Source organism: Hylobates moloch, unplaced genomic scaffold (assembly GCF_009828535.3).
Source record: "Hylobates moloch isolate HMO894 unplaced genomic scaffold, HMol_V3 SCAFFOLD_8, whole genome shotgun sequence".
NCBI lineage: Eukaryota > Metazoa > Chordata > Mammalia > Primates > Hylobatidae > Hylobates > Hylobates moloch.
This window is the reverse complement of record NW_026652283.1, coordinates 57,769,347-57,795,626: the sequence shown is the minus strand read 5'-3', so window position 1 is coordinate 57,795,626 and position 26,280 is coordinate 57,769,347. Positions and strand designations below refer to the sequence as shown.

The 26,280-nt window shown below is 35.5% G+C and overlaps 1 protein-coding gene across 4 annotated transcripts in view; it reads right to left on the bottom strand.

The window, feature by feature from the left end:
• Positions 1-26,280, bottom strand: part of COP1 (COP1 E3 ubiquitin ligase) — a 257,894-nt gene that overhangs the window by 72,505 nt on the left and 159,109 nt on the right. For all 4 annotated transcript variants that reach the window (XM_032160914.2, XM_032160918.2, XM_032160917.2 and 1 more), the window contains 4 exons: positions 26,115-26,258; positions 23,641-23,749; positions 23,110-23,191; positions 7,357-7,473 (listed from right to left, as the gene is read on the bottom strand). In XM_032160914.2, the coding sequence (XP_032016805.1) occupies positions 7,357-7,473; positions 23,110-23,191; positions 23,641-23,749; positions 26,115-26,258 (452 nt within the window). The remainder of the gene's footprint in view (positions 1-7,356; positions 7,474-23,109; positions 23,192-23,640; positions 23,750-26,114; positions 26,259-26,280) is intronic.

Sequence of the window (26,280 nt, the reverse complement as noted above, 5' to 3'; positions counted from 1 at the left end):
CTAGCTACTCAGGAGGCTGAGGCAGGGGAATCGCTTGAACTTGGGAGGCAGAGGTTGCAGTGAGCCAAGATTGCGCCACTGCACTCCAGCCTGGGTGACAAAGTGAGACTCCACCTCGAAAAAAAAAAACAACTTAATACTCACTAACAGGGCCCAGTACATGGTTTATACATAGATATTAATGGCTAAAAAAATTACACTGTGAGGCTGGGCATGGTGGCTCACACCGGCACTTTGGGAGGCCGAGGCAGGTGGATCACCTGAGGTCAGAAGTTCGAGTCCAGCCTGGCCAACACGGTGAAAAACCATCTATACGAAACTAGAAAGATTAGCCGGGCGAGGTAGTGCATGCCTGTAATCCCAGCTGCTCAGGAGGCTGAGGCAGAAGAATCGCTCTACCTGGGCGGCGGAGGCTGCAGTTATCCGAGACTGTGCCACTGCACTTCAGCCTGGGCATCAGAGCGAGACTCTGTCTCAACAACAACAACAACAAAACAAAATTATATTGTGGGCTTTATCACTGGGAAATGTAGGAAAATATGTATCAAATAATTTAAAATTTAGTGATTTACTATTTGAATTCATCTAAAAGCATCATATACAAGTAATTACTTGCAGAAAACACAGTATTATCACTATATTACTGTAATGAGCTAAGGAATAAACATAAATCACGTAATCTAAAGTATTTACAATGAATTATAAAATACTAAATAAGCACAAGCTGTGGGCAAAAATTACTGATATTACATTTTGCCTGCTTAGAAATCAGTTTCTTTCTTCTTTCTTTTTTTAAGAGACATGGTCTTGCTCTGTTTCCTAGGATGGACTGCAGTGGCACAATCACAGCTCACTATAACCTTGAACTCCTGGATTCAAAGGCTCAAGCAATCCCCCTGCTTCAACCTCCCAAAGTGTTGGGATTACCAGGTGTGAGCCACCATGTCCAGCCAAAAATCAGTTTCTATGAAATAAAATGTGTGCTAATTACTAGGCATATTTATGGCTGTGTTTTCTATTTTCTAGGTAACATTTAGAGGCAATGCCTTCCAAATTTTATTGGTTTTTGGAAATATAAAATCCAGCATGCCCACACCAGAAGTAAAAGCATTAAAAAACACACTCAAAAAGTAGTACAGAATTATTTCCTCTAAATGGCCTAGTTTGCTAAGATTATACAAATTCAGCAGCTGCCAAATTATCTAAAGATACTACATATTTATTTTGAGACAATTAATTTGCTTCAATCCTCAGTGATTTGCTTTACATTAATTTCTTTTTTGTACACTTCTGCTTTAAGGATTAAATGCAAATAATGGTAAGTAATGAATGACTAATAAATATATGACATAATTTTTTAATCATTAAAAATACATTAAAATAACTTTAAAAAACCATGTAGGCATGTAAATATTGCAAACAAATAAACTGATTTATCTCAAAAATCTGGGAAACGGTTGTCTACATTAACGATAGGAAAGAACTGAAAAAGCCTAGCTGGGACCCTTTAACACTACTACTGCTGCTTTCTTTGAATATCCTCACAGACAAATTCATTATGGGAAGCTGTCAAAATCATTTAGAACCAAGTCTGATATATTGGGATTAGAATGAATGCTTGACTTTATTGAAAAAGAGAAGCATAAAAAATCATTTTAAGTAAATAACCTATGTCTGATTGAAAAGAACGTGGATTTCTCTAGCTGACAGATTCCATCTTCTATATACATACTTGTTAACTTTCGTGTTCACATCTTTATTATCTTTTAATTTTTGCTTTTCTATCATAGAAAGATCTATAAAATCTCCTAAGATACTGAAATTTGAATTATCTTTGCATTTTCATTTTAATTAATGTATTTTGAGGCAATGTTATTACATACACAAAGCTCAGAAGACATGTTTTCATTCTAATTTATTCCTTTGATAACTATATTGGGACTTGTAAAGTCTTTTGTATGTATGAAAAAGGTGAAAGAACAAAATAACAAAATAAGAGTACGAAGAGAAACAAATTTATTGTAACAAGCACAAATATAAGATCTAAGCAAGACAGACAGGGAAGCTTACAATTAGCATGATGCTGGTAGGATCTTCCCTGGCAGGATCCTTCCCTGGTAGGATCCACAGTGCCCTTGCAACAGGAAGTCAAACTATAATTGGTGGGTGGCTCATATACTAATTTTCTACCTCTCAAAACTCCAAAAGCAACATTTAAGAAAAGTAGAGCCCATTCCTAATGTCAGATTCACCATCACAAATGATATTTATTAATAAGCAACTTCATGAGTATGATTCTGTATCGCTCTCAGTGGTAAACTAAACAATACAGCTAAAGAAAGAGTGTTATTTTATAGTTTAAAGAGAAACTTTTAGATGACAGGCTACATTTTTAAAAATGTTTCAATTCTAAATGAAGATGACTGAATATCAGTCAGTTTTCTAGTAGTAAGGTTTTTCTTGTATAAAGGAACGTTTCAGTCAGTGAAAAGTACAATGAAAGGCAATGAATTAAGCACTATTGGCCTCATTGATGCCTTGCTGATACTATCCCCTGCTTCAGACCAAGGAAAATTAGCTCATACCTAACCTCAATGTGCCCTCAGCATCCATTTCCACCATTTTAAAGTATTTACAGCCTATGCAAGATACAAGGTTAAAACTACATTGCTCAGATGCCCTGCATTTATGCTTCTAGACATGAATTAGATTCCATCAATCAGATGCACTTATTTAAGATCTGAAAGGTGAACATTTTATGGTCATTCTCCTTCTGCATTGAATGTTTCTGTTACAAGCACCATTGTAGAGATGTGGGGGTTTTCTGTTGTAGTGTTCCAGTGTCTAGTTTCTAGCTTTGTGGGAGTTGTAGTGAAGGATTCCTGATTCCGTGATTACAGTAATGGCATCATGTTCTTGATTTCAATAGTGCCACTAGCTGAGAAATAACAGCTCTCTTGGCCTATTTATTTGATGATGAGCTAAGAGTCATTACAGGAAGCCAAGCCTACAGAATCATTCTACAGACCCTCCAACAATAACAACTACAACAGCCTTTTCACACACTATTACATGGTGAAGAAACTGACAAATGTTTAGCTACACCTACCAAAAAGAAATGAGAAAACACATAATTATAGTGGAATGAAACTAGGTACATTACTATTGACAATACAGGAATTATAAAGGAATGTTATGAACAACTTTATGCCAATAAATTAGAAAACTTAGAAAATCTGAATTCACCTAGAAAAAGTAAACAGGCCAGGCGTGGTGGCTCACGCCTGTAATCCCAGCACTTTGGGAGGCTGAAGCGGGTGGATCACCTGAGGTCAGGGGTTTGAGACCAGCCTGACCAACATGGTGAAACCCCATCTCTACTAAAAATACAAAATTAGCTGGGAGTGGTGGTGCACGCCTGTAATCCCAGCCACTTGGGAGGCTGAAGCAGGAGAATCGCTTGAACCCAGGAGGTGGAGGTTGAACCCAGGAGGTGGAGGTTGCAGTGAGCTGAGATCGTGCCATTGCACTCCAGCCTGGGCAACAAGAGTGAAACTCCATCTCAAAAAAAAAAAAAAAAGTAAACACATTGAATTACGAATTTAAAATCTTCCCCAAAAGAATAATCCAAGCCCAGATAGTTTCTCTAATGAATCCTATCAAATATTTAAAGAAAATAATGCCAATTCTTCACAAACTCATTCAGAACGCAGAAGAAGGAACACTTCCCAACTCATTCTTTAAACTCAGTAGCTCTTCGCTGTCAAAGACAGAAAATATCATCATAAGAAAACTACAGGCCAGGCATGGTAGCTCATGCCTGTAATCCGAGCACTTTGGGAGGCCTAGGCAGGAAGATCACTTGAGGTCAGGAGTTCGAGACCAGCCTGGCCAAGATGGTGAAACCCTGTCTCTACTAGAAATATAAAAAATTAGCCAGATGTGGTGGCTGGTGCCCGTAGTCCCAGCTTCTCAGGAGGCTGAGGCACGAGAATCACTTGAGTCTGGGAGGCAGAGGTTACAGTGAGCCAATATCGCACCACTGCCCTCCAGCCTGGGCTCTGACAGAGTGAGACTGTCTCTAAATAAATGTATAAAACTACGGATGAATATCCATTACTAACACAGACACAAAAGTACTTGAAAAGCTGGTTTAATATTATAGTAACATTACTGTCCCATATTAGACTATAGTATGGGACATTAACCTCACAATCAACCTTAACAGAGGCAGAAAAAAAGCATTTGACAAAATCTAACGCCTATTCACAACAAAAACTCTTAGCAAACTAGGAACAGATAAAAAATTACTCAAACTGATAAAAAGTATCTACAAAAACCTCACAGCCAACACCATACTTAATTGTGAAGGACTAAATGCTCTTCACGTATCATAAGAAGTTGCTTTTACCACTTCTATTTAACATTTACTTGATCTTCTAGCTAATACAATAAAGCAAAATGGCATTCATAAATTGTTCAACTGCAGATATGATTCTACGTGTAGAAAACCCCAAGAAATCCACAATAAAACAAGAATAAAGAGAAGCAGTGTTAGAGATACAAGACAGATATATAAAAATCAATTGTATTTCTGTGCACTATTAATAAAACAATAAAAAAATAAAATTTAAAAGCAATTCCATTCACAACAGAAATAAAAGTAACAAAATAAGGATAAACTTAACAAAAGAAGTTCAAGACTTCTACACTGAAAATTACAAAACTATTGATGTTAAAAATGGCAGATAGTTAAAAAAGATAAAATGAATAATAGACTAATTTAATATATGGATTTAAAGTTACCAATTAAATATAGTAGTTTATCAAAATAATTCTACATTATGCCAAAGCAAGGTTCATTCAAGAAAAATACAAATCAGTGTTAGAAAAAGCATAAGCATCAATTGCTGCTAAAAGGTACTTGATAAAATACTGTTTTGCTTCTAATTAAAAACAGTAAAGTAAAACAATTTGAATATAATATTTTTCAAAATTAGATATTCTAAACAGCAGAACACTAAAGCTCATTCAACTAAATGAAATAGATGGGGGAGGATGCCATCACTAGTATAACTCTGCCTTAGAGGTAGAGAATGTGATAAATCATTGGAAAAGAAGAAATGCAACTATTGCTTTGGGCAGATATCAAGTATAAACAGATAACCCAAACACTATTAAAAAGCTACTAGACTTAATGAGAAAAATTTATAAGGTAGATATAAGACAAATATCCAAATATGAAAAAGTTTTGTCTACATTTAGCAAAAAAAAAAAACCTAAAAAAAGGAGTGGAAAATAAAATTTTATTAAAAATAACAAAAATGGTAACATATATAGGAAAAAAAATTGACCAGAAAAGTCCAGAACCTAAAGGAAGTAAATTATAAAATCTCATTGAAAGACAGAAAACAACCCAAACAATAGCCAGGGCGCAGTGATCCCAGCACTTTGGGAAGCTGAGGTAGGCAGACTGCTTGAGCCCAGGAGTTTGAGAACAGCCTGAGCAACATGGCAAAACCTCATCTCTATGAAAAATACAAAAATTAGCCAGGTGTGGTGGTGCACGCTTGTAGTCCCAGCTACTCGGAAGGCTGAGGTTGGAGGATCACTTGAGCCAGGGAGGACCAGGCTGCAGTAAGCTGTGATCATGCCACTGTACTCAACCTGGGTGACCCTGTCTCAAAAAAAAAAAAAGAAAACCGAAACAAATAAAAAAGACACTCCACGTAACTGTGGAAAGACATACTATCACAATAATGCCAATGCTTCTAAAATCAGCAAATAAATACAAGAAAGTCTGATAAGAATCCCAAAAGAATTTTTCTAGAATTGGAAAACTATAAATCTTAAAGCTTACATGGAAAATTAAATGAGAAAAATAACTAAGAAATGTATGAAAATGTATAATAGTGGGGAAAACTGCCTAGCAGATAGCGGAAGCATTTTTAAAGTAGGTTCCTATTTTCCAAGAAGGAGAAAATGTGATAATATTCATATCTGGCATTGGTACAAATTAATTAAATACTGATAAAATATTATATCCATAAATGATGGCCAGTGAATGTGTTTATAAAACAGTACACTCAAACTCAATAAACTAAGAGTATATATTTTAATTGAATACATAATATTAATAATAAAAATAACAACTATAAGAACTTCACACAAAGAATTTTTTTCCATAATCCTCATAACAGTCCCAAACAGCTCTACCTCTATGTTAAAGATAAAAAACTTGGGAGAAAGTTAAAGAACTTGCTCAAGGTCACATTTCTAAGGAGTGAAAAGTAAGTATTTAAACAAGACAGAAGTAGGTTCAAATGAAAACAGCATGTAATCATTAAAAATAAATTCTACATGCTAAGAAAAAGAGAATTTTACCCACATGTACATGTTAGTCCATGTCCTCCTTAAACTGAACTATGAAATTATGTCAGTAGCCCAGTGACATAGTGAGTTGAATAAAAGGAAAAAGTATAGTGACATGGTTTAAATTTTGCATTTCCTTTTTTTAAAAGTTGTTACTGTCTCCATCATATGGTGCTAGCTTGTATTTTTTTTGTAAAACACTGATATTATTAATAAAAAATAAGACTTCACAATTCAGAAGCCAAATTACAAGTATTTACTATTTTAGTAAATATTCAAGGGGGAAAATATCAAAGATAAAAAAATTAAGGGTAGGGTGACCATATGATTTATCTTCCTTCCAACTGATGACACTTTTGTGAATGAAAGAGGGCACTAATAATAAATACAATGGTACAAATGGTGTGAACTAGGACTGTCCCAGGCAAACACAGACATATGGTCACCCTAGTTAAGAAAAATAATTTACCAAATGATTATTTGGTATGATAATAATAGCAAACATTTTTTGAATACTATGTTAGCATGAACTCCATGATACAAGACTATGTCTTATTCACTGTCCCTAGATGAGTGCTTTGTGCATAGTAGGAACTCAATAAATAATTGTTGAAAGAATAGTTTGCCTTAAAAAAAGTGTTCCTGTGCCTATACAATATAGCTTAATAATGGCTTAATTGTTTAAATGTTATTATGACCTTGTTTGTGAATAAGTAATAAACATTAATTCATGCATATAAACACTAAGAAAAATGACAAAAATTAACAAATTCATATCTATGTATTAAAGATAAGTGACAGAATAGTGCAATTAAGGCGCAGCACTAAATGAGTAATGATGGCATACTGTATACTTCTAATTTAGAGCCTAATAATAAAAACGACATTTAAACCTACAAAAGAGTTATTTGTTTTAAAATGCTCTCCTATCCTTACCATATTTAACCAACATCAAAGGAAGACAAATCTGCTTTCATTTCTTACCTGCACAGCCGAAAGCCAAATGGTATCTGGAAGAGGGGCTGAATTTAACACAGCACACATTAGCCTTTGCCTCAATGCTTGCCACTGAGTTGTCTAGATTGGTAGACCACAGCTTCACTAAGGGCAAAGGACAATAAAAACAAAAAGAGAAACAAATAATACATTAGTAATGCTTCTGTAACTTGGGAGAGTTTGCTTATTGCTCCAGGAATCTTTTTGTGCCACTCTAAAACATTACTAGGACTAAAAGTGTTAAAGCTGAATGTATTTGTCTGTTCTCGCACTGCTAATAAAAAGATAACTGAAACTCGGTTATTTATTAAAAAAAAAAAAAACGTGAACCCGGGAGGCGGAGCTTGCAGTGAGCCGAGATCGCGCCACTGCACTCCAGCCTGGGTTCACGCCATTCTCCTGCCTCAGCCTCTCTGAGTAGCTGGGACTACAGGTGCCCGCCACCATGCCCGGCTAGTTTTTTTTTTTGTATTTTTAGTAGAGATGGGGTTTCACCATGGTCTCGATCTCCTGACCTCGTGATCCGCCTGCCTCGGCCTCCCAAAGTGCTGGGATTACAAGTGTGAGCCACCGCGCCCGGCCAAAGAAAGAGGTTTAATTGACTCACAGTTCCACATGGCTGAGGAGGACTCACAACAATGGCAGAAGGTGAATGAAGAGCAAAGTCATGTCTTACATGGGGGCAGGCAAGAGAGCGTGTGCAGGGGAACTCCCATTTATAAAACCATGAGATCTCATGAGACTTATTCATTACCACCAGAAGAGTATGGGGGAAACCACCTGCTATGATTCAATTATCTCCACCTGGCCCCATCCTTGACACATGGGGATTATTACAATTCAAGGTGAGATCCCGGTGGGGACACAGCCAAACCATATCACTGAATTGAATAACAGAATAACATTAAAACCAAGAGAGCTTAGTTTCAATGTCAAAAATCAATATAGATAAAAAGGTCAGGCGCAGTGGCTCATGACTGTAATCACAGCACTTTGGGAGGCTGAGGCAACAGATCACTTGAGCTCAGGAGTTAAGAGACCAGCGCGGGCAACATGGTGAAACCCTGTCTCCACTAAAAATACAAAAGTTAGCTGGGCATGGTGCTGCAGGCCTGTAGTCCTGGCTACTCAGGAAGCTGAGGTGGAATAATCACTTGAGTCCAGGAGGCAGAGGTTGCAGTGAGCTGAGATCATGCCACCAAAAAAAAAAAATGAAATGAAATGAAATAAAATAAAATAAAAAAAGAAAAATCGATAAAAAGGAAAAATCAATATAGATAAATGATAAATTTATACTCAGATGTAACAGAGACCCACAACTAAGACATAAAAGACAGGAACAAAAAAAGCAATCTGGAGCTAGGTGGTATATTTGTTTTATATATATATATATAAAATTCTTTTTATTATTATTATTATTTTTGAGACAGGGTTTCCTCACTCTGTCATCCAGGCTGGAGTGCAGTGGCACAATCATGCCTCACTTCAGGCAGCCTCTACCTCCTAGGCTCAGGTGATTCTCCCCACTCAGCCTCCCAGGTAGCTAGGTGTGTGCCACCAGGTCTGGCTACCTTTTTTCTATTTTTTTTTGTAAAGACAGGGTTTCGTCACGTTGCTGAGATTGGTCTCAAACTCCTGGGCTCAAGCAATCTGTCCACTTCAGCCTCCCAAAATGTTGCGATTACAGATGTGAGCCACTGGGCCCAGCCAATTATTCTTTAAATGTGTGTGCATATGACTGTATACTGATATACATCATAAATATGAAAATGTACACAAACATCTTTACAGCACTTGGAAACTGTTCTTATTTTATCTTTCAATTAAGAATTTCGTGATTTTACATTTTTATGTAGTAATTCAGTTATACAACTTAAATATGTCTAAAGTAATATATTCTAGAATTATTTAGTTAAATTTCAAAATTTTGGTTTTGTATTTGAATAAGTAGTCTAATCCAGTGGTATATATTAAAATTTGTAATGATGAGGGAGAGCAAAGCTGACTAAGCAAAATAGGTCTGATTTGAAAGCAGAAGCAGAAAATGAGTTGCCATTTTACAAAGGTACCAGAGCAACTATCATATCATTTTTCAACAATAAAAAAATAAAACAGGATACAGCCATAAAATAGATTTTCAGTATATAAGTTGCCATCCTGGGTGCACATTAGAATAAATAAATGAACATTAACAACGACGACAAAATCTTCCTATCCATCTTTCAATCTGTCCCAATGTCCCATCCAGGACAATACCCAGATAGGGTCCAGGTACTGGCGTTTTTTTAAAAAAGCTCTCCAGGTGATTCTAACATGCATTCAGGGTTGGAAACCAGTATTGGGAATGGAAGCATAGTAAAAAATCTTAGAATATTTTTAGAAATACTGATACAGTAACCTGTAGACAGCAGTGAATAAAATAAATAAAACTGGTTCCAATAAATACCACTTCTATGAAATGGGATTACATAAGAATTTAATTTAGTATGTGAAATCTCCAAGTAGAAATTAATCATTATCAAAAAATGTTGCTAATTTACAATGCGATAAATTTATTAGCCTTCCCACAGTAAACTAAGATGCTCAATATTAAAATAAGAATCATTATTATTAGTAGTAGTATTTTTTGAGACAAGGTCTCAAACTCTGCCACCCATCCTGTAGTGCACTGGCATGATCATAGCTCACTGCAGCCTTGGACTCCTGGATTCAAGTGATCCTTCCATCTCAGCCTCCTGAGTAATTGGGACTACAGGTGCACACCACCACGCCTGGCTAATTTTTTTTTTTTTTTAAGTAGAGATGGAATAAGATTTTTAAATAGCAATATTTGATTTGTTCCATGTTATTCTCCAACAAGCATGATGTACTATTTCAATCAAAACACAATCATTTGGTCAATCACGACATACAATTCTAACATGAGATGGCTACCTGGAATTAAAAGTCAACATGCCGAACATAGCACTTAAAGATTAGATTATTAAGTGGACTTTGACTGGATTATACTCTAACAGCCTAGGCCCAAAGGTAATTCACAACAGATAAGTATGGAGCACTTACTGTGCCCATAACCCCACTTATAATCACTAAAAACCTTTACAAACAAGCATTATGTATCATTGCTTAATGTTAATTAAATATAAGTGAGAAAAAAACAGTACTGATAGATTGACAGTTAAGTTAGAAGTATGGCAGGTCTTTTCTGATTTCATGGTAATTTTCTCAATGCAGTAATCATTAACATTATTTAAATAAGTCACAACATTAACCACCATGATTATAATTTTCAATATGTAAGATATTAGAATTCAATATAACTGAGCTACAAGGGTAACTAAGATTAAAAATAAAGATACACTAACTGAATACAGCATGGAAAAGTGGTATACAGATTACAATGGAAAAGTGGTATACAGATTACAATAATTTCAGTGGTTATTAAACAAAACAGGTGTTAATTGTGTTCCCCAAAAAGACATGTTTCAGTCCTAACCGCAGGTACTTGTGAATATCACCTTATTTGGAAATAGGGTATTTGCAGATGTAATAAAGTTAAAATTACATCAGACTAGATTAGGATGGGTCCTAAATCCATTGACTGGTGTCTTTATAAGGAGAGAGAGATTTAGAGACAAAGGCACAGTGAGAAGAAGGCCATGTGTGAAGAGAGCCAAGACTGGAATGCTACAGCTACAAGCCAAGAAATAATAAAAATGACTGTCAATAACCAGAAATTAGGAAGGAGACAAGAAATAATTTTTCCCCAGAGCCTTCACAGAGAGTGTGGCCCTGCCAACAATCTAATTTTGGGCTTCTGGTCTCCAGTACTATGAGAGAACAAATTTCTGTTGTCTTAAGCCAGCCCGTTTGTGGTATGCTTTCTTACGGTAGCCCTAAAAAACGAATACAACAAATATAATGAAATAATAGTGAAATCTATTTAATATCCTAAGATGGCATCACAGATCGAAAGATAAAATAGTATAATCTTTTAGAGGAAGTGTAGAAGAAATCAATAAGTGTGAGAAGAAACTAAGCCAAATATAAATGAGGCGTTCCTCAAAATAAGGAGACAGTATATAAATTAATAAGAACACCTCTACTGTTACTTTTTGCTTACAAGGATAGTAGTAAGAATTTCATTTAACTTCCAAAATTTAAATTTCAGAATTTATTGATGAAAATTCCCTTTGAAAGGAAAAGTAAATTTAAAAGAAAATATCATCTTCTAGGTGAAGAACTAAAGCAATTAAATCAAATAAAATACACTGTATTTATTTACATATGTCCTCCTTTGGCTCTCAGTAAATAATCAAAAGAGTAACCATTAGGAAAATCGTACCATAATTAGGAGGTTAAAATAAAGAAACATACTCTATCTAGTTGGCCATAAATTTGTTACCTAACACGAAGTGTTCTATACAAGTTTTATTTCTTTAACGTTAATGTGTAAAGTGTCTTTTAAGTGTCACCTAATTTTTCAGTTCGATTTTGAAATACTGAATCTTAAAAAATCCAACTACACTACAGAATAAAGTATATCATCTAATAATCTGTAAAATTTGAGTGAATCATTCCCCAAAGTAGTTTGCTAAAATTGTTTCCAAAAATAGAGAACAAGACATTGCTTATCTATAATAACATCAGATTCAGTTCCAGTGTGCAAGGTTTATGTTTCTGAGTTTCTCTAACAGGGCCTACTGCATGTCTATTTGCACCAAAGTATCCTAAGAAAGAATTCATTACCAAAGAAAGAGAAAACAGGGACAGAAGTCTGACACAGTAAAACAGCCCAAAGCTCTAATGAGGATGTGCAAATATGAGTAAGTTTCATACGTAATTCTTCCAGACTCGCTTCTAAACTACTGTCCAGGTCCTACATAAAACAGAAAGTTATCCATATGAGTAAAAAGGGAGAGTGCTATTTCAACAAAAACTACCATAAAACTGAGGGGCAATGTGTATTGTTTTATGCCTCTATAAAAATTATGAAAGATTAAATACAAAGATGTAAACTTTAATACTGTTTACTAAATATAAATAAGCTTGGCTCTTAAAAACTTTGTCAAAGGGAAACAAAAGACCTTGTATTAGTAGCTAGACATTGTCATAGACCAAACTGCCTTAAAGCTTAGCTACTTAAAACAGCAAACATTTACTATCTCACACAGTTTTGGAGGTCAAGAATCTCAGAGCAGGTAAGCCGGGTAGTTGTGGCTCAGTCTCAACACACTGCAGTTGAGCTGTTCCTGCTAGGACTCTAGACTGTTAAACTACCACTTCCAAGCTCACTCAACATGACTTTTGGCATAAGGCTTCAGTTCCCCACCATGTGGGCTTGTGACAATGCAGATGTTTCTCCCAAACCAGGCGACTGCGAAGAGAGAAAATGATGAAGATAGAGGCTACAGTGTCTTTTATAACCTAATTTTAGGAGACATCTACTGGTCACATAAATGAAGCCTGGAAAAAGGTAGGTGAAGGGGAACTACACAAGCATAAGAATACTAGGAGACAGAGATCCCTGGAGGCCATGATGGATGCTGATCAACATAAGTCTTTAACATTTCATTTAAATTCAGGAGAGAATATACTTAGTAAAGCTTTAACTTATAGGAAAGGTAACTGCCTCTAAAGTTATAAATTATAATAACTGTTATCATAATGCTACTTATTAATAGTCATTTAATCTGCTGATGAAAAAGTGGAAGCATTACAATCAGCATGAGTTTCACTAATTGATTTCTAAAATCTACCAAGACTTCACAGTTGTCACTTGTGCATTAACTTATGCAACTAAGAAAATTTGGAATGAAGGGCCAGGTGCGGTGGCTCATGCCTGTAATCCCAGCACCTTGGGAGGCCGAGGTGGGTGGATCACTTAAGATCAGGAGTTGGAGACCAGCCTGACCAACATGGTGAAACCCCATCTCTATTAAAAAAATACAAAATTAGCCAGCTGTCAGGGGCAGGGGTGGGGGGAACACAGCTACTTGGAAGGCTAAGGCAGGAGAACTGCTTGAACCCGGGTGGTGGAGGTTGCAGTGAGCTGAGATCGTGCCACTGCACTCCAGCCTGGGCAACAAGAGCAAAACTCTGTCTCAAAATAATAATAATAATAATAATATTAAGGAAATCTGGAATGAAGAAGAACCTGTAACTTCTGCTATCATACAGTCTAAATTCTTCAAACTCACATTTAAAGAAAAATACCTTTAAAGAATGTGTTTAATTCAAAGGCAAGATTATTTATTGCAAACAATTCTCAGGTTACATATTTAAAAAGGAAAATATATTTCTCCAAAAGAACCTTTAAAATGACTCATAAAATTCCTTTCTGATTAGCTGCTACATAATGATGGTTCTTTAACATGTAATTATGTGCATATATACTTGGAACTAAATTATTTTTAAAATATACAGCATATGTAGGAAAAATATTCACATGAACTCAGTTTTTATTTAAGCAATGAAAAAAATAGCTGTTTAAAAGATTCCTCAGTTAAACATTTACTAAATACAAAATATACAAAATAAACAAAAGATATTTGTATAAAATAAGTGATTTAAAATATTCTCTAACTATAAAGTTATCACAAAGGCAATATTTTATATGATCACCAAACAGACAAGAGTAATAAATACATTTAAGTAACACTAAATACTCTTGAGATGGGCTTAAAAGCATTTGAGACTTTTACTGCCAAGCTAAGAGAGCAAGCCAATCTCTCTTACTCTGAGTTTACTCTGGACAATATCCAAAAAACAAAAGCAACTATATGAGGAAACTGAAAAAGTAAACAAAAACAGTCATTTCCAGGAGAGAATTCTAAACTTAAATGAAATTCAGGGGATGAAGAGTACCATTTTCCCCCCTCTCTTCTCTCTTGGCAAGCTAAAGTCAGCACCTCAAGCAGCAAACACTAAGTAAAATCGTTGTGTTTATTAATGGCTTCGGCAAACCAGGGGACTGGGAATAATTTTTTACTTTTTACTTACTCTTTTCCTCCTCCAACTTTTCCCCATGGGTGGGCTTCAGTCACAGAGCTACAGCAGTATGAGAAGCTAATACTCAGAGTAAAACTCTGTGTATATAAAAAGAAGCATCTGTGATATAGCGAATATGAAAAAGGAGAATCCCCATTATATTTTTCTTATTTATTCTCTTGCTTCTTTGCCCTTGTGGCGGGCCCTACTAACAGAATTCAGCAGTAGACTGGGCACTAAAGTCTCCTAAAATGAAACAACCCAACTTTCTTGACAAAGGATCAGTAAAAAGGGGCCCTGGGAGATAAAGAGTCGGGGAGAAACCTGGAAAGAAAGTAAAGGAGAAGGAAATTCTACAGTTCTGTGCATTCACTGGCACAGTCACTTCTGAGCTGTGTATGTGCAAGATGGACACAAAGCAGAGCAGCAAATGCTTTGTGCACTGAACTACAGTTGAAAAGATGACCCAAGTCCTAAACTAAGCTCTAACTGGCATGTGCATTAGGTAGACTCAAAGTACCACGGCAAAAGCTGAGAACTAAACTGATTGTTTCCTTTGACAAGGGAACAATCACCTAGGGAAAGCAAGACAGAACTTACAGTCTAAATCTAAGCCAACTGATCACCTACTAAGAAACGAAGAAAAACAAAAAACCAACATTTCCCACACAATTTAAACAGGAGCCAGCATCTTACAATATAATATTCAAAATGGCAAAGAGACAAACCCAAAATTATTCAACATACAGAAACGCAGGAAAACGTGAAGAATTTTCAAAGGAAAACACAATCAACAAAGGTCAGTCCTAAGGTTTAGATGTTGGATCCCAAGATATTAAATAAAACAGATTTTAAAGCAACTATTGTAATTATACTCTATGGGGTAAAAATAAACAAACTTAAAATTAATGGAAAGATAGAAGTACTCAGAGAATATATAGAAACTATTTTTTTAAAAGAATCAAATGAACATTTTTGCAAAATGGAGATGACAGATGAAGGAATCATGAGCTAGAAGACAGAACAATATAAATTACCCAATCTGAAAATTTTAGAAAAAAATATTGACAAGAAAAAGAATATGAGGCCTGTGAGACAAAATGAAAGGGTCTAATACATTAACATAATTAAAATCCCAGAGGAGAGGAAAAAGATTACTAGCAATAGTTTGATATAAGTATGTGACAAAGTAGTTTTCAGAGGAATATTGACAGGGATAGTGATATTATATATTAACAAATGATTCAGTCCACCAAGACGTAACAATCCCAAGTATATTTATGCCGTTAACAATAGTTTCAAAATATATCTGGTAAAAACACACACACAAAACAGGAAACTAAACAGAAATAAAATCAGACTTTAGCATTTCTGTCTCATAATCAATAAAACAAGGAGACCAAAAAAAAAAAAAACAGCAAGCATACAAAAAATCAGAAATACAGTAGCAACAACTTTGATCTGACACAGAACACTCACCAAACAGCATTTATATTATAGTACAGTTTCTTTTCAATGCATTTGAAATATTTATCAAGGTAGTTCATATTCTGGACCATAAAACGAATAACAAATTAAAAAAATTAACACCATGTAAAATATGTCCTTTAACCATAAGAGGATTAAGTTGTAAATCAGCAACAGAATGATTTCTGAAAATTTTAAGGAAATTTAAAAATACTTTCAATAATCCATAGATGAACAAGAGAATAACAAGAGAAATCAAACAGAATTTTAAACTGAATGAAAAAGCAAATATAATAGTCAGGAAAATAATATAATAGCAAATATAATAGTAAATAGTCATGAAAACTTGGTTTCAAATTTGTTTCAAAATTTGCTAAAGTAGTGTTTAATGGGAAATGTATATAACAAAAAATGTTCAGATTAAAAAGACAGAAGTATCAATTAAATGACATAAACTTCAATCTTCAAAAAACTAGAAAGGGGAGGAAATTAAACCCAAAGCAAGAAGAAAAATGGGCAGAAATCGACGAAATTAAAAATAGAAAAATACAGAAAAATCAACAAAACCAAAAGTTGAGCATTTGAAAAGATTAAGAACCTAATGCCAAGCTGACCTAAATTAATAAACAATAAATAAACCAGAGGACACAAAATACCAATTATCAGGAATAAAAGACAACATGACTTCATCACAGCTTCTCAGAGGTAATGAAAAAAAAACAAAAAAAACAAAAAAAGCATGGCTACAAACCCTCGAGATATGAGTATATTACAAATATAGACAGTCCCCAATTTAAATAGCTCAACTTATGATTTTTTGACTTTACAATGGTGAGAATGCAATGTGCATTCAGTAGGAACCATACTTCAAATTTTGAATTTTGATATTTCACCAGGCTAGTGATATGTGATATGATACTCTTACCTGTATTATTCAACACTGTATTGTAAAAGTCTTTGTGTTAGATTATTTTGCTTAATTGTAGGCCAATGTAAATATTCTGAGCACATTTAAGGTAGGTTAGGCTAAGCTACAATTAGGAGTATTAAATGCATTTTCAATTTATAATGGATTTATTGGGACCATAATCCCATTGTAAGTGGAGAAGCACTTTATGAACTTTGATGCCCATAAATCTTGTAACAAATAAAATGTATCAATTCCCTGAAAGAAATGAACTGTCAAAAATTTCACTCAAGAAGAGACAGGTAAGTTTATTAGTTCAAAATCTACTAAGGAAATTAAATTCTTAGTTAAAACCTTCAAACAAAGAAAACTACACGCCCAGAAAGCTTCACTGACAAATTCTACCAAACATTTAAGAACAAAAGAATAGGCCGGGCGCGGTGCTCAAGCCTGTAATCCCCACACTTTGGGTGGCTGAGGCAGGCGGATCATGAGGTCAGGAGATCAAGACCGTCCTGGCTAACGCAGTGAAACCCTGTCTCTACTAAAAATACAAAAACAAAAATTAGCCAGTCGTGGTGGCGGGCACCTGTAGTCCCAGCTACTTGGGATGCTGAGGTAGGAGAATGGCATGAACCTGGGAGGCGGAGCTTGCAGTGAGCCGAGATCATGCCACTTCACTCCAGCCTGGGCGACAGAGCAAGACTCCGTTTCAAAAAAAAAAAAAGTATAATAAGAAAAAAAACACATAGCACATAGAAGAGGAAAATCATTTTATGAGGCCAGCATTACCCTGACATCAAAGTCACAAAAAATTACAAAAACAGAAAAAAAACAGCAAAAAACTTCACCTTCTGAAACAAACAAACAAACAAACAAACCTCAAGTCAAATCTAGAAATACAGAAAAAGAATAATACATTCATGTTTATCCTGGGAATGTATGGCTAATTCAAGTTTTGAAAGTCAATGACTATAATTCATAATATTAATAAAGAAAAGAGAAACTACATGATGATAAATGCATAAAAAGTATTTAACAAAATTCAACATCCATCATGATAAAAATTCTTGGCAAACAAGGGAATGGAAAAGAACGTCTTTAACTTGACACAGGTGCCTACTAAAAGCCTACTTTAGTCATTATATTAAGTGATGAAAAGCTGCAAGATTTCCCCCTAAGATCAGGAACAAAGCAAAAAAGGTTCACTGTTGTCATTCCTATTTACCATTATACTGAAGTCCTTGCCAGTACAAAAAAGCAAGGCGGGAATGGGAAAGAAAGGCATACAGTTGAAAATGAAAAAGTATTAATGTCTCTATTTGCAGATGACATAATTGGCTATGTAGAAAATCCCAAGGAATCTGAAAAAGTAATCTACACCTACAGTGACTTTAGCAAGTACACTGGTACAATGTTTATATTTTAAATATCAATTGTATTTCTATAAACTAGTAAGAATGAAACATTTTTAAAAATACCATTTTCATTAGCACCAAAAAAATAAAATACCTGCGAAACTTGCACGCTGAAAGTGACAAAACTATGAAAAAAGAAATCATAAAAGCCCTACATATGGAGAGATAAACCATGTTCATCGACTAGAAGACTCAGTATATTAAGATGTTAATTTTTCCCAAATTGATCTATAGATCAAATACAATGGCAATCAAAATATCAGCAGGATTTTATGTAGGTACTAGCAACTTGATTCTAAAATGTATATGAAAAGGCAAAGGAAATAGAAGAGTTAAAAATCATTTTCAAAAACAAGGATGAAGGATTTACTACTTGATTTCAGACTTACTACAAGCTACAAATCAAGACAACATGGTACAAGTAAAAGAAGAGATATGGCTGGGCGTGGTGGCTCATGCCTGTAATCCTAGCACTTTGGGATTCCAAGGTGGGCAGATCACAAGGTCAAGAGTTCCAGAACAGCCTGATCAACATGGTGAAACGCCATCTCTACTAAAAATACAAAAATCAGCCAGGTGTGGTGGCATGTGCCTGTAATCCTAGCTACTCAGGAGGGTGAGGCAGGAGAATCGCTTGAACCCGGGAGGCAGGGGTTGTGGTGAGCCAAGATCATTATCATTGCACACTCTAGCACTCCAGCCTGGGCAACAGAGCTAGACTCCATCTCAAAAAAAAAAAAAAAAAAGAAAAGAAAAGAAAAAAATAGATACACAGATCAATGTAGAGTCTAAAAACAGGCCCATACACATCCCTTTATCAGAAATGGACAGATCCAACAATCAGAAAATGAGTAACGAAACAGCTAAACTGGTACCATCAAACAACTGGATATAACTGACATCTACAGATTATTTCTTTCACCAACAGTAGAATACACATTATTCGCAGGCTCATATGGAACTTTTACGAAGACACACCACATTCTGGGGCCATAAAACACATCTTAATATGTTAATTTATGAGACTGGAGATCATACATTGTATCTGTTAGATCACAGTGGAATTAAACAAGAAATGAATAACAGAAAAATAGTCGAAAAATTCCCAAATAATTCTAAGTAACGCAGATCAAAAAAGGAATCTTGGGGGAAATTTAAAATATTTAGAACTAAGTGAAAATAAAAATACAATTTATCAAAATTTGTGGGATGAATCAAAAGCACTACATAAAGGGAAATTCATAGTACTGAATGCATATATTAGAAGATCTAAAATCAATAATGTAAGCTTCTGCTTTAGAAAACTAGGAAAATAAGAGCAAGTTAAATCTAAATTAAGCAGAAAAAAAAAAAACTAGAGCAAAAATAGATGAATGAAAACAGGAAACCACATGAGAATAATCAATGAAACAAAAGTTTGAAAAGATCAGTAACATCGATAAGCCTCAATTCAATCCTTACCAAAACCTCAAAGAATGTTTTACAGAAAAAAAAAAAAATTTTACCTTAAAATTCATACAGAATTTCAAGAGATCCCAAATAACCGAAACAATCTTGAAAAAGAACAAAGATGGAGGACTTAAAATTTCTGATTTCAAAACAGCCTTACAGTGTGGTACTGACATATAAACCAAGAGAAGAGCAGAGAAAGACTAAAGATAAACTCTTGCATATATGGTCAAATAATTTTTGACAAGGGTGCCAGACCATTCAATAGGGAAAGGACAGTCTTTTCAACAAGTGATGATGGAAAAATGAAATATCCATAGGTAAAAGAATTAAGGTGGATCGTTAACATCATATTACAAAAAATAAATCAAAATGGATCAAAGACATAAATATAGGAGCTTAAAACTATAAAAAAATCTTAAAAAACAAAAATTAAAAAGTTAAAAACTCTTAGAAGAAAACTTACAGGAAAACCTTCATGACACTGGATTTGGCAATGATTTCTTGGATATGACACCAAAGGCACAGACAACACAAGAAAAAATAAACAAACTGACAAACTGGACTCCTTCAAAATGAAAAAAATTTTGTGCATCAAAGAACACTATAAAAAAAACTAAAATAAATATATCTATTGTAACATGGTGCTCTCACTAATTTAGAAATTCAAGGACAATTTTTTTTTCTTTTCTTTCTTGCTCTTTCTTCTCTCTCTTCCCCCTTTTTCTCACCTCCCTTCCTCTGTCTCTCCCTCTCCCTCTCTGCACCACCCCCTTCTCGCTCCCTCTCTCTCTTTTCTGAGATGGGGACTTGCTCTGTCATCTAAGCTGGAGTACAGTGTGGCACAATCATCACTCACTGTAACCTTGAATTACTGGGCTCAAGAGATCCTCCTGCCCCGGTCTCCCAAGCAGCTGAGACTACCTATGCGCACCACCACACCCAGGTAATTTTTAAATTTTTTTGTAGAGACAGGGTCTCACGCAGGCTGGTCTCGAACTTCTGACCTCAAGCCATCCTCCTGCCTCAGCCTCCAAAATTGCTGGGATTACAGGTGTGAGTCACTATGCCTGGCTGACGATTTCTTAAATCAACGAAAAAACGTCTTCCATTCTGTATATAGTAGGAATAAACAACTTGCTACTCTATGGGCCAAAACTTTTTAGGGGCAGTCCAGTCTTGCTTGTTTCCCTTTTTACACAATAAGCTGTGCTCCATTATTTCATTTCTTTTATGTATTAAAAGCCCAAAGGGAAAGGTATAACATGATGTGAAATAAAGCTTCCAATGCTAGAGCTATCCTTGCCTATCAAAACAATACTGAAAGTTATAGGCAGAAAAGAAGAAAAAGGCAAAGAAATTAAGGGTAGTAATTCTAAGATAAAATAAATCTGTTAACATAGCTTTATACACTTAATGGTGAGAAGAACCAGACCAAAACAGCACATTAAGGAAAAACAGAAAACAGTGAATAGTAAAGATGGACATACAAGAAACAGAAAAAAAAAGGTCAATTAAATTGGCAAAAAGTGACGTAGAATTTTGCCTTGATATATGATGAACTTCGTTAAGAGATTTTAGTATACAACAGAAATTTAATAAAATACAACGCAGCACATAGAGATTTCTAAATATTTCCAGGAAAAAAAGATTATTTGGTGGTATATCTATCTAAAGGACTTGGTTATAAGATAGCAGCAATTTCTATCGCAAGGACAAAAAACCAAACACCGCATGTTCTCACTCATAGGTGGGAACTGAACAATGAGAACTCATGGACACAGGAAGGGGAATATCACACTCCGGGGACTGTTGTGGGGTTGGGGGAGGGGGGAGGGACAGCATTAGGAGATATACCTAATGCTAAATGACGAGTTAATGGGTGCAGGAAATCAACATGGCACATGGATACATATGTAACAAACCTGCACATTGTGCACATGTACCCTAAAACCTAAAGTATAATAATAAAAAAAAAAATAAAAATTAAAAAAAAAAAAGATAGCAGCAATTTCTAAATGTCTCCATGTGGAATGAATCTAAAAACATCATTAGAATAAGGATGCAGTATATTCATTTTTCATTCACTCAAGAAATCAATTTCTCTGCTTGGATTTTTTTTCCTTTTCTTTTTTTTTTTTTCTTTTTGAGACAGAGTCTCTCTCTGTCATCCAGGCTGTAGTGCAATGGTGAGATCTGGAATCACTACAACCTCTGCCTCTTGGGTTCAAACAATCCTTGTGCTTCAGCCACCCCAGTAGCTAGGACCACAGGCCTGCACCACCACACCTGGCTCATTTTTGTATTTTTAGTAGACAGGGTTTCACTACATTGGCCAGGCTGTTCTCAAACTTCTGGCCTCAAGTGATCCATCTGCCTCAATCTCCCAAACAAAGTGCTGGGATTACAAGCATGAGCCACCACGCCCAGCCCCTGCCTCGATTTTTAAAAAAGTAATCAGTAGGCTGGGCATGGTGGCTCACACCGGTAATTCCAGCACTTTGGGAAGCCGAGGTGGGTGGATCACTGGAGGTCAGGAGTTCAAGACCAGCCTGGCCAGCATGGTGAAACCCCACCTCTACTAAAAATTTTTTAAAAATTAACTGGGTGAAGCCAGGTGCAGTGGCTCACATCTGTAATCCCAGCACTTTGGGAGGTTGAGGCAGGCAGGTCATGAGGTCAGGAGTTCGAGACCAGCCTGGCCAATATGGTAAAACCCTATCTCTACTAAAAATACAAAAATTAGCCGGACATGGTGGCACGTGCCTGTAGGCCCAGCTACTCAGGAGGCTGAGGCAAAAGAATTGCTTGAACCCGGGAGGCAGAGGTTGCAGTGAGCCAAGATCGCCCCACTGCACTCCAGCCTGGGCAGCAGAGCGAGATTATGTCTCAAAAAAAAAAATTAGCCGAGTGTGGTGGTGCGCACCTATAATCCCAGCTACATGGTAGGCGGAGGCAGGAGAATCACTTGAACCCAGGAGGTGGAGGTTGCAGTGAGCTGAGACTGCGCCACTGCACTCAGCCTGGGCGACAAAGCGAAACTGTATCTCAAAAAAAAAACAAAAACAAAAACAAAAAAAACCAAACGTGGCTCATGTCTGTAATCCCAGCACTTTGAGAGGCCGAGGCAGCAGGGCAGCTCACTTGAGGTCAGTTCAACACCAGCTAACATGGTGAAACCCCATCTCTACCAAAAATACAAAAAATTAGCCAGGCATGGTGGTGCGTGGCTGTAACCCCAGCCACTCGGGAGAGTAAGGCAGGAGAATCGCTTGAACCTGGGAGGCGGAGGTTGCAGTGAGCCGAGATCGCCCCACTGCACTCCAGCCTAGGCAGCAGAGCGAGATTCCATCTCAAAAAACAAAACAAAACAACAATAATAATTAATAATCAGTAATCACAAAGGATTGACATGAGTTTGAGTAAATATTTGTATTTCTGCCAATGAAAGGAATTACGGTTAGGAGGGCCAGGGAGAAGGAGGTGCTGAGAAAGAGATTCAAATAGTACCTTTTGCATCATCAGAACCTGAAGCCAAGAGTTTAGGATCCATCAAATTAAAGTCAACACTCCAACACCTCTTCTCATGCTCCTGGAAGCAGAAAGAAGATAGTAGCCTCAGATAGAATAGAGATCTCAAAATGAATAAAGCAAGAAAAAAAAAAAACCTGATATCTATTTATTGTTATGGGGAGAGGGAAAGAGAACAGGCTAGAAAACAAATGAAAAGCAAGTAAGATGTTGATATAAAGTACTTTCAAAACTTTTAATATATACATTAACCAAAATTATTGCTTTTAGAAATTTATCTGATGCATTCTATAAAGACCAAAGTCTGAAGAAATGCTTTGGAAAAGTATGTGGTACCAAAAGAGGGAGATAGGAAAAAAAAAGTTATTTGGTATTGCATAGGTGTTACACAGATATAAAAAATACTAAATAGTGACTTCAAATCTCTAATTATAAAGCACATGAAGTTCTAGAAGTTTTAACAAACCAAATATATGATTCATATAACATGTAACTAGTACCCTTATTTACCTGATAGACCTTTGACCTCTGTCCTGTGAATCCATCCCATAAAATAACAGTACCTTCATAATCACTGCTAGCTAACAGGTTCTTATGGTAACTACTCCAACTGATACAGCTGAAAGAAATACAGTTAAAAGTTACTTTACATAAAAATAAATAACAATGGGATAAAAATAATTTCAATGTGTTCAGAAAGATTTGCACTATTTTAAAATGGTCTCTATCAGTTCACAATCATTCTGCCCACAACATACCTGGGAAAAGACATATCAATAATTTTGAAATTTTAAAAATAAAAATTAACAAGTAATGACCCTAACCACCTTCTACTGTGATCACTAGCTGTTAAGATGGATGTGAGCCTAGAGCTATCATTGGCCATCTTTGATACATGAGGAAATGATGTCTATCAGTGAAGGTGATACTATCCAGAGGGCTCAAGGCATACCAGGGCAGAATGACAGACCTGATGTGACTGTTTAACCCCCTGGATCCAGTTGTGCCAAATCATATAAGCCAAATAAACTACAGTGAATTGGGTTTCTGTATTTACATCCCAAAAGTCTTGACTTGACTAATTATAACTTATGACTAAAATTCCAATTAAAAGCATCTAAAAGTTAGAATCAAACTTTTATCATTTATGGTTCTGGCTATTCTCAAGTGCTCCAGAAGTCTACAACATCTAAAAACTTCTGCTGAGATACATATCTGCATCATGCATATAGTAAAGGGAATGCATATTATGGAAGAAGCTACTTAGAAGGCAGTTAATGTAGGTAACTTCTAAGACATGAACACAAGGTCTTTTGCTTTCTCCTAGTTGCACTGATGCTAAATTCCAGAGACTGGAAGAGTTTATTTGCATTTTTAAATATACTTAATTAGAATTTCTGGTAGAAATTATATGGAACAATTAAGAGACACATTTTGAATTTAGGTAGACTTGAGTTCAAATTCCAGATCTGTTACTTACTAGCTGTGGCTCTGGCTAATTTAGTACACTTTCACAGTAGATGTGCTCCGAATCTATTTTGGGCATCCTTAGGTATTGATCCTTTCAGCCCCAGGCCCACAGCTTTCAGCCTTGAGCGCATTCACCATTTATTCCAGTGTACCAGGAAGTATTGCACATTTTTACACGTACAATTACAGAACAGGTAGACAGCACGTTTAAACCTTCTAATCCACGTTTTCATTATGTAATATATTATGAGTACTTGCCATGGGCCAAGTGTTGTTCTGAGTGCATTATGGGGATTTTTTAAAAGTACAATCCTATTAAATAGGTATTACTATTGTGGCCTCCATTTTATAAATAAGGAGCAGGAAATGTTTAAGGGCACAGACTCTAGAACCAAACTACTTCAGTCTGAATCCTAGCTCCTCTATATACCAGGTGTATAATCTTAGGCAGGTTATTTACCTTTCTGTGCTCAGCTTCCTTTATATAAAATGGAGCAATAATGGTAACTATCTCAAAGGTCTGCTAAAGACAAAGCACTTAGGATAACGCCTGATACATAAGAATTCAATAAAGTTGTATCTAATTCATGTTATATCCTCTTCACTTAGGACATAAACTATAACAGATTCTCACTGACGAGTGCCACAAATGAATGGGGAAGCTCACCAATTATCGATATAGTATTTTTATAAAGAACTAGAAAAAAGAAAGCTATAACAAATAAATTACACAAAGACTGTAACAAACATACTATGTATGTCATTCATTAAAGATAAAAAAGGTTCAAGAATGGCTATTTCGAAAATGTTCAAAGTTCTATACAAAGTTATTATTAGATGATTTCCTCATATAATTCTCTTTTAAAGCCAGTGCTCATGAGAATAGCTTGGGAAGCTTGTTTAGAAGAAAAAAAAAAAAAAAAAGCAGATTCTAGAATTCTTCTGAGATTTTCTGGGGAGCAGATCAGGAGTACAGCCTTAAAATACTGTTAATGTTTAAGAGTATTTTAGGTTTGAAAAGCACTGCTTATAAAGTATAATCTCTAATATAGAAAACATAAACAAACGCCATTCCTTCAGTGAAAAAGCAGAATATTCTTGTAAAAAAATTCTTAAAACTACAAACAATTCTAATATGTTGATATATGTGCAAGCTAGGGGAAAAATTCCTGACATTCAAATACTATTCATAAACTACATTAATCCTTATTCAGTACTCCATAGAGTCTCCAACAACCATGTCCAACAAAGACCTTTATTTGATTAAGTGAAAGAAGAACTTTCATTTGGCAACTACAAAAAAAAAAAAAAAATGCTAACCTCACAAGAAAAAAGCAACCAATATCTGTAAGAAAGATGATATAAGTAATACATACTCTGTATATATAGTACAATTATAGTGTTCACCATGAATGAGTAAAAAGTGTCATGCAAAGGTAAAATAATCTCATGATAATTACATATGCAAATTGTTACATCTATACTGCATCATGTCAAGAAAATAATGTAAATACCTGATTTTCGAATTGCAGGTCATTTCATTCTCAGGGTAATGAATATCCACTGCATCCTGGATGACAGTGCCATATTCATAGACTTTAATCTTCTTTGTAACCCCAGCAATCGCAAAATAGTCACAATCCCGGTCAAATTCAATACTAAGGGGAAAAAGTATATAAT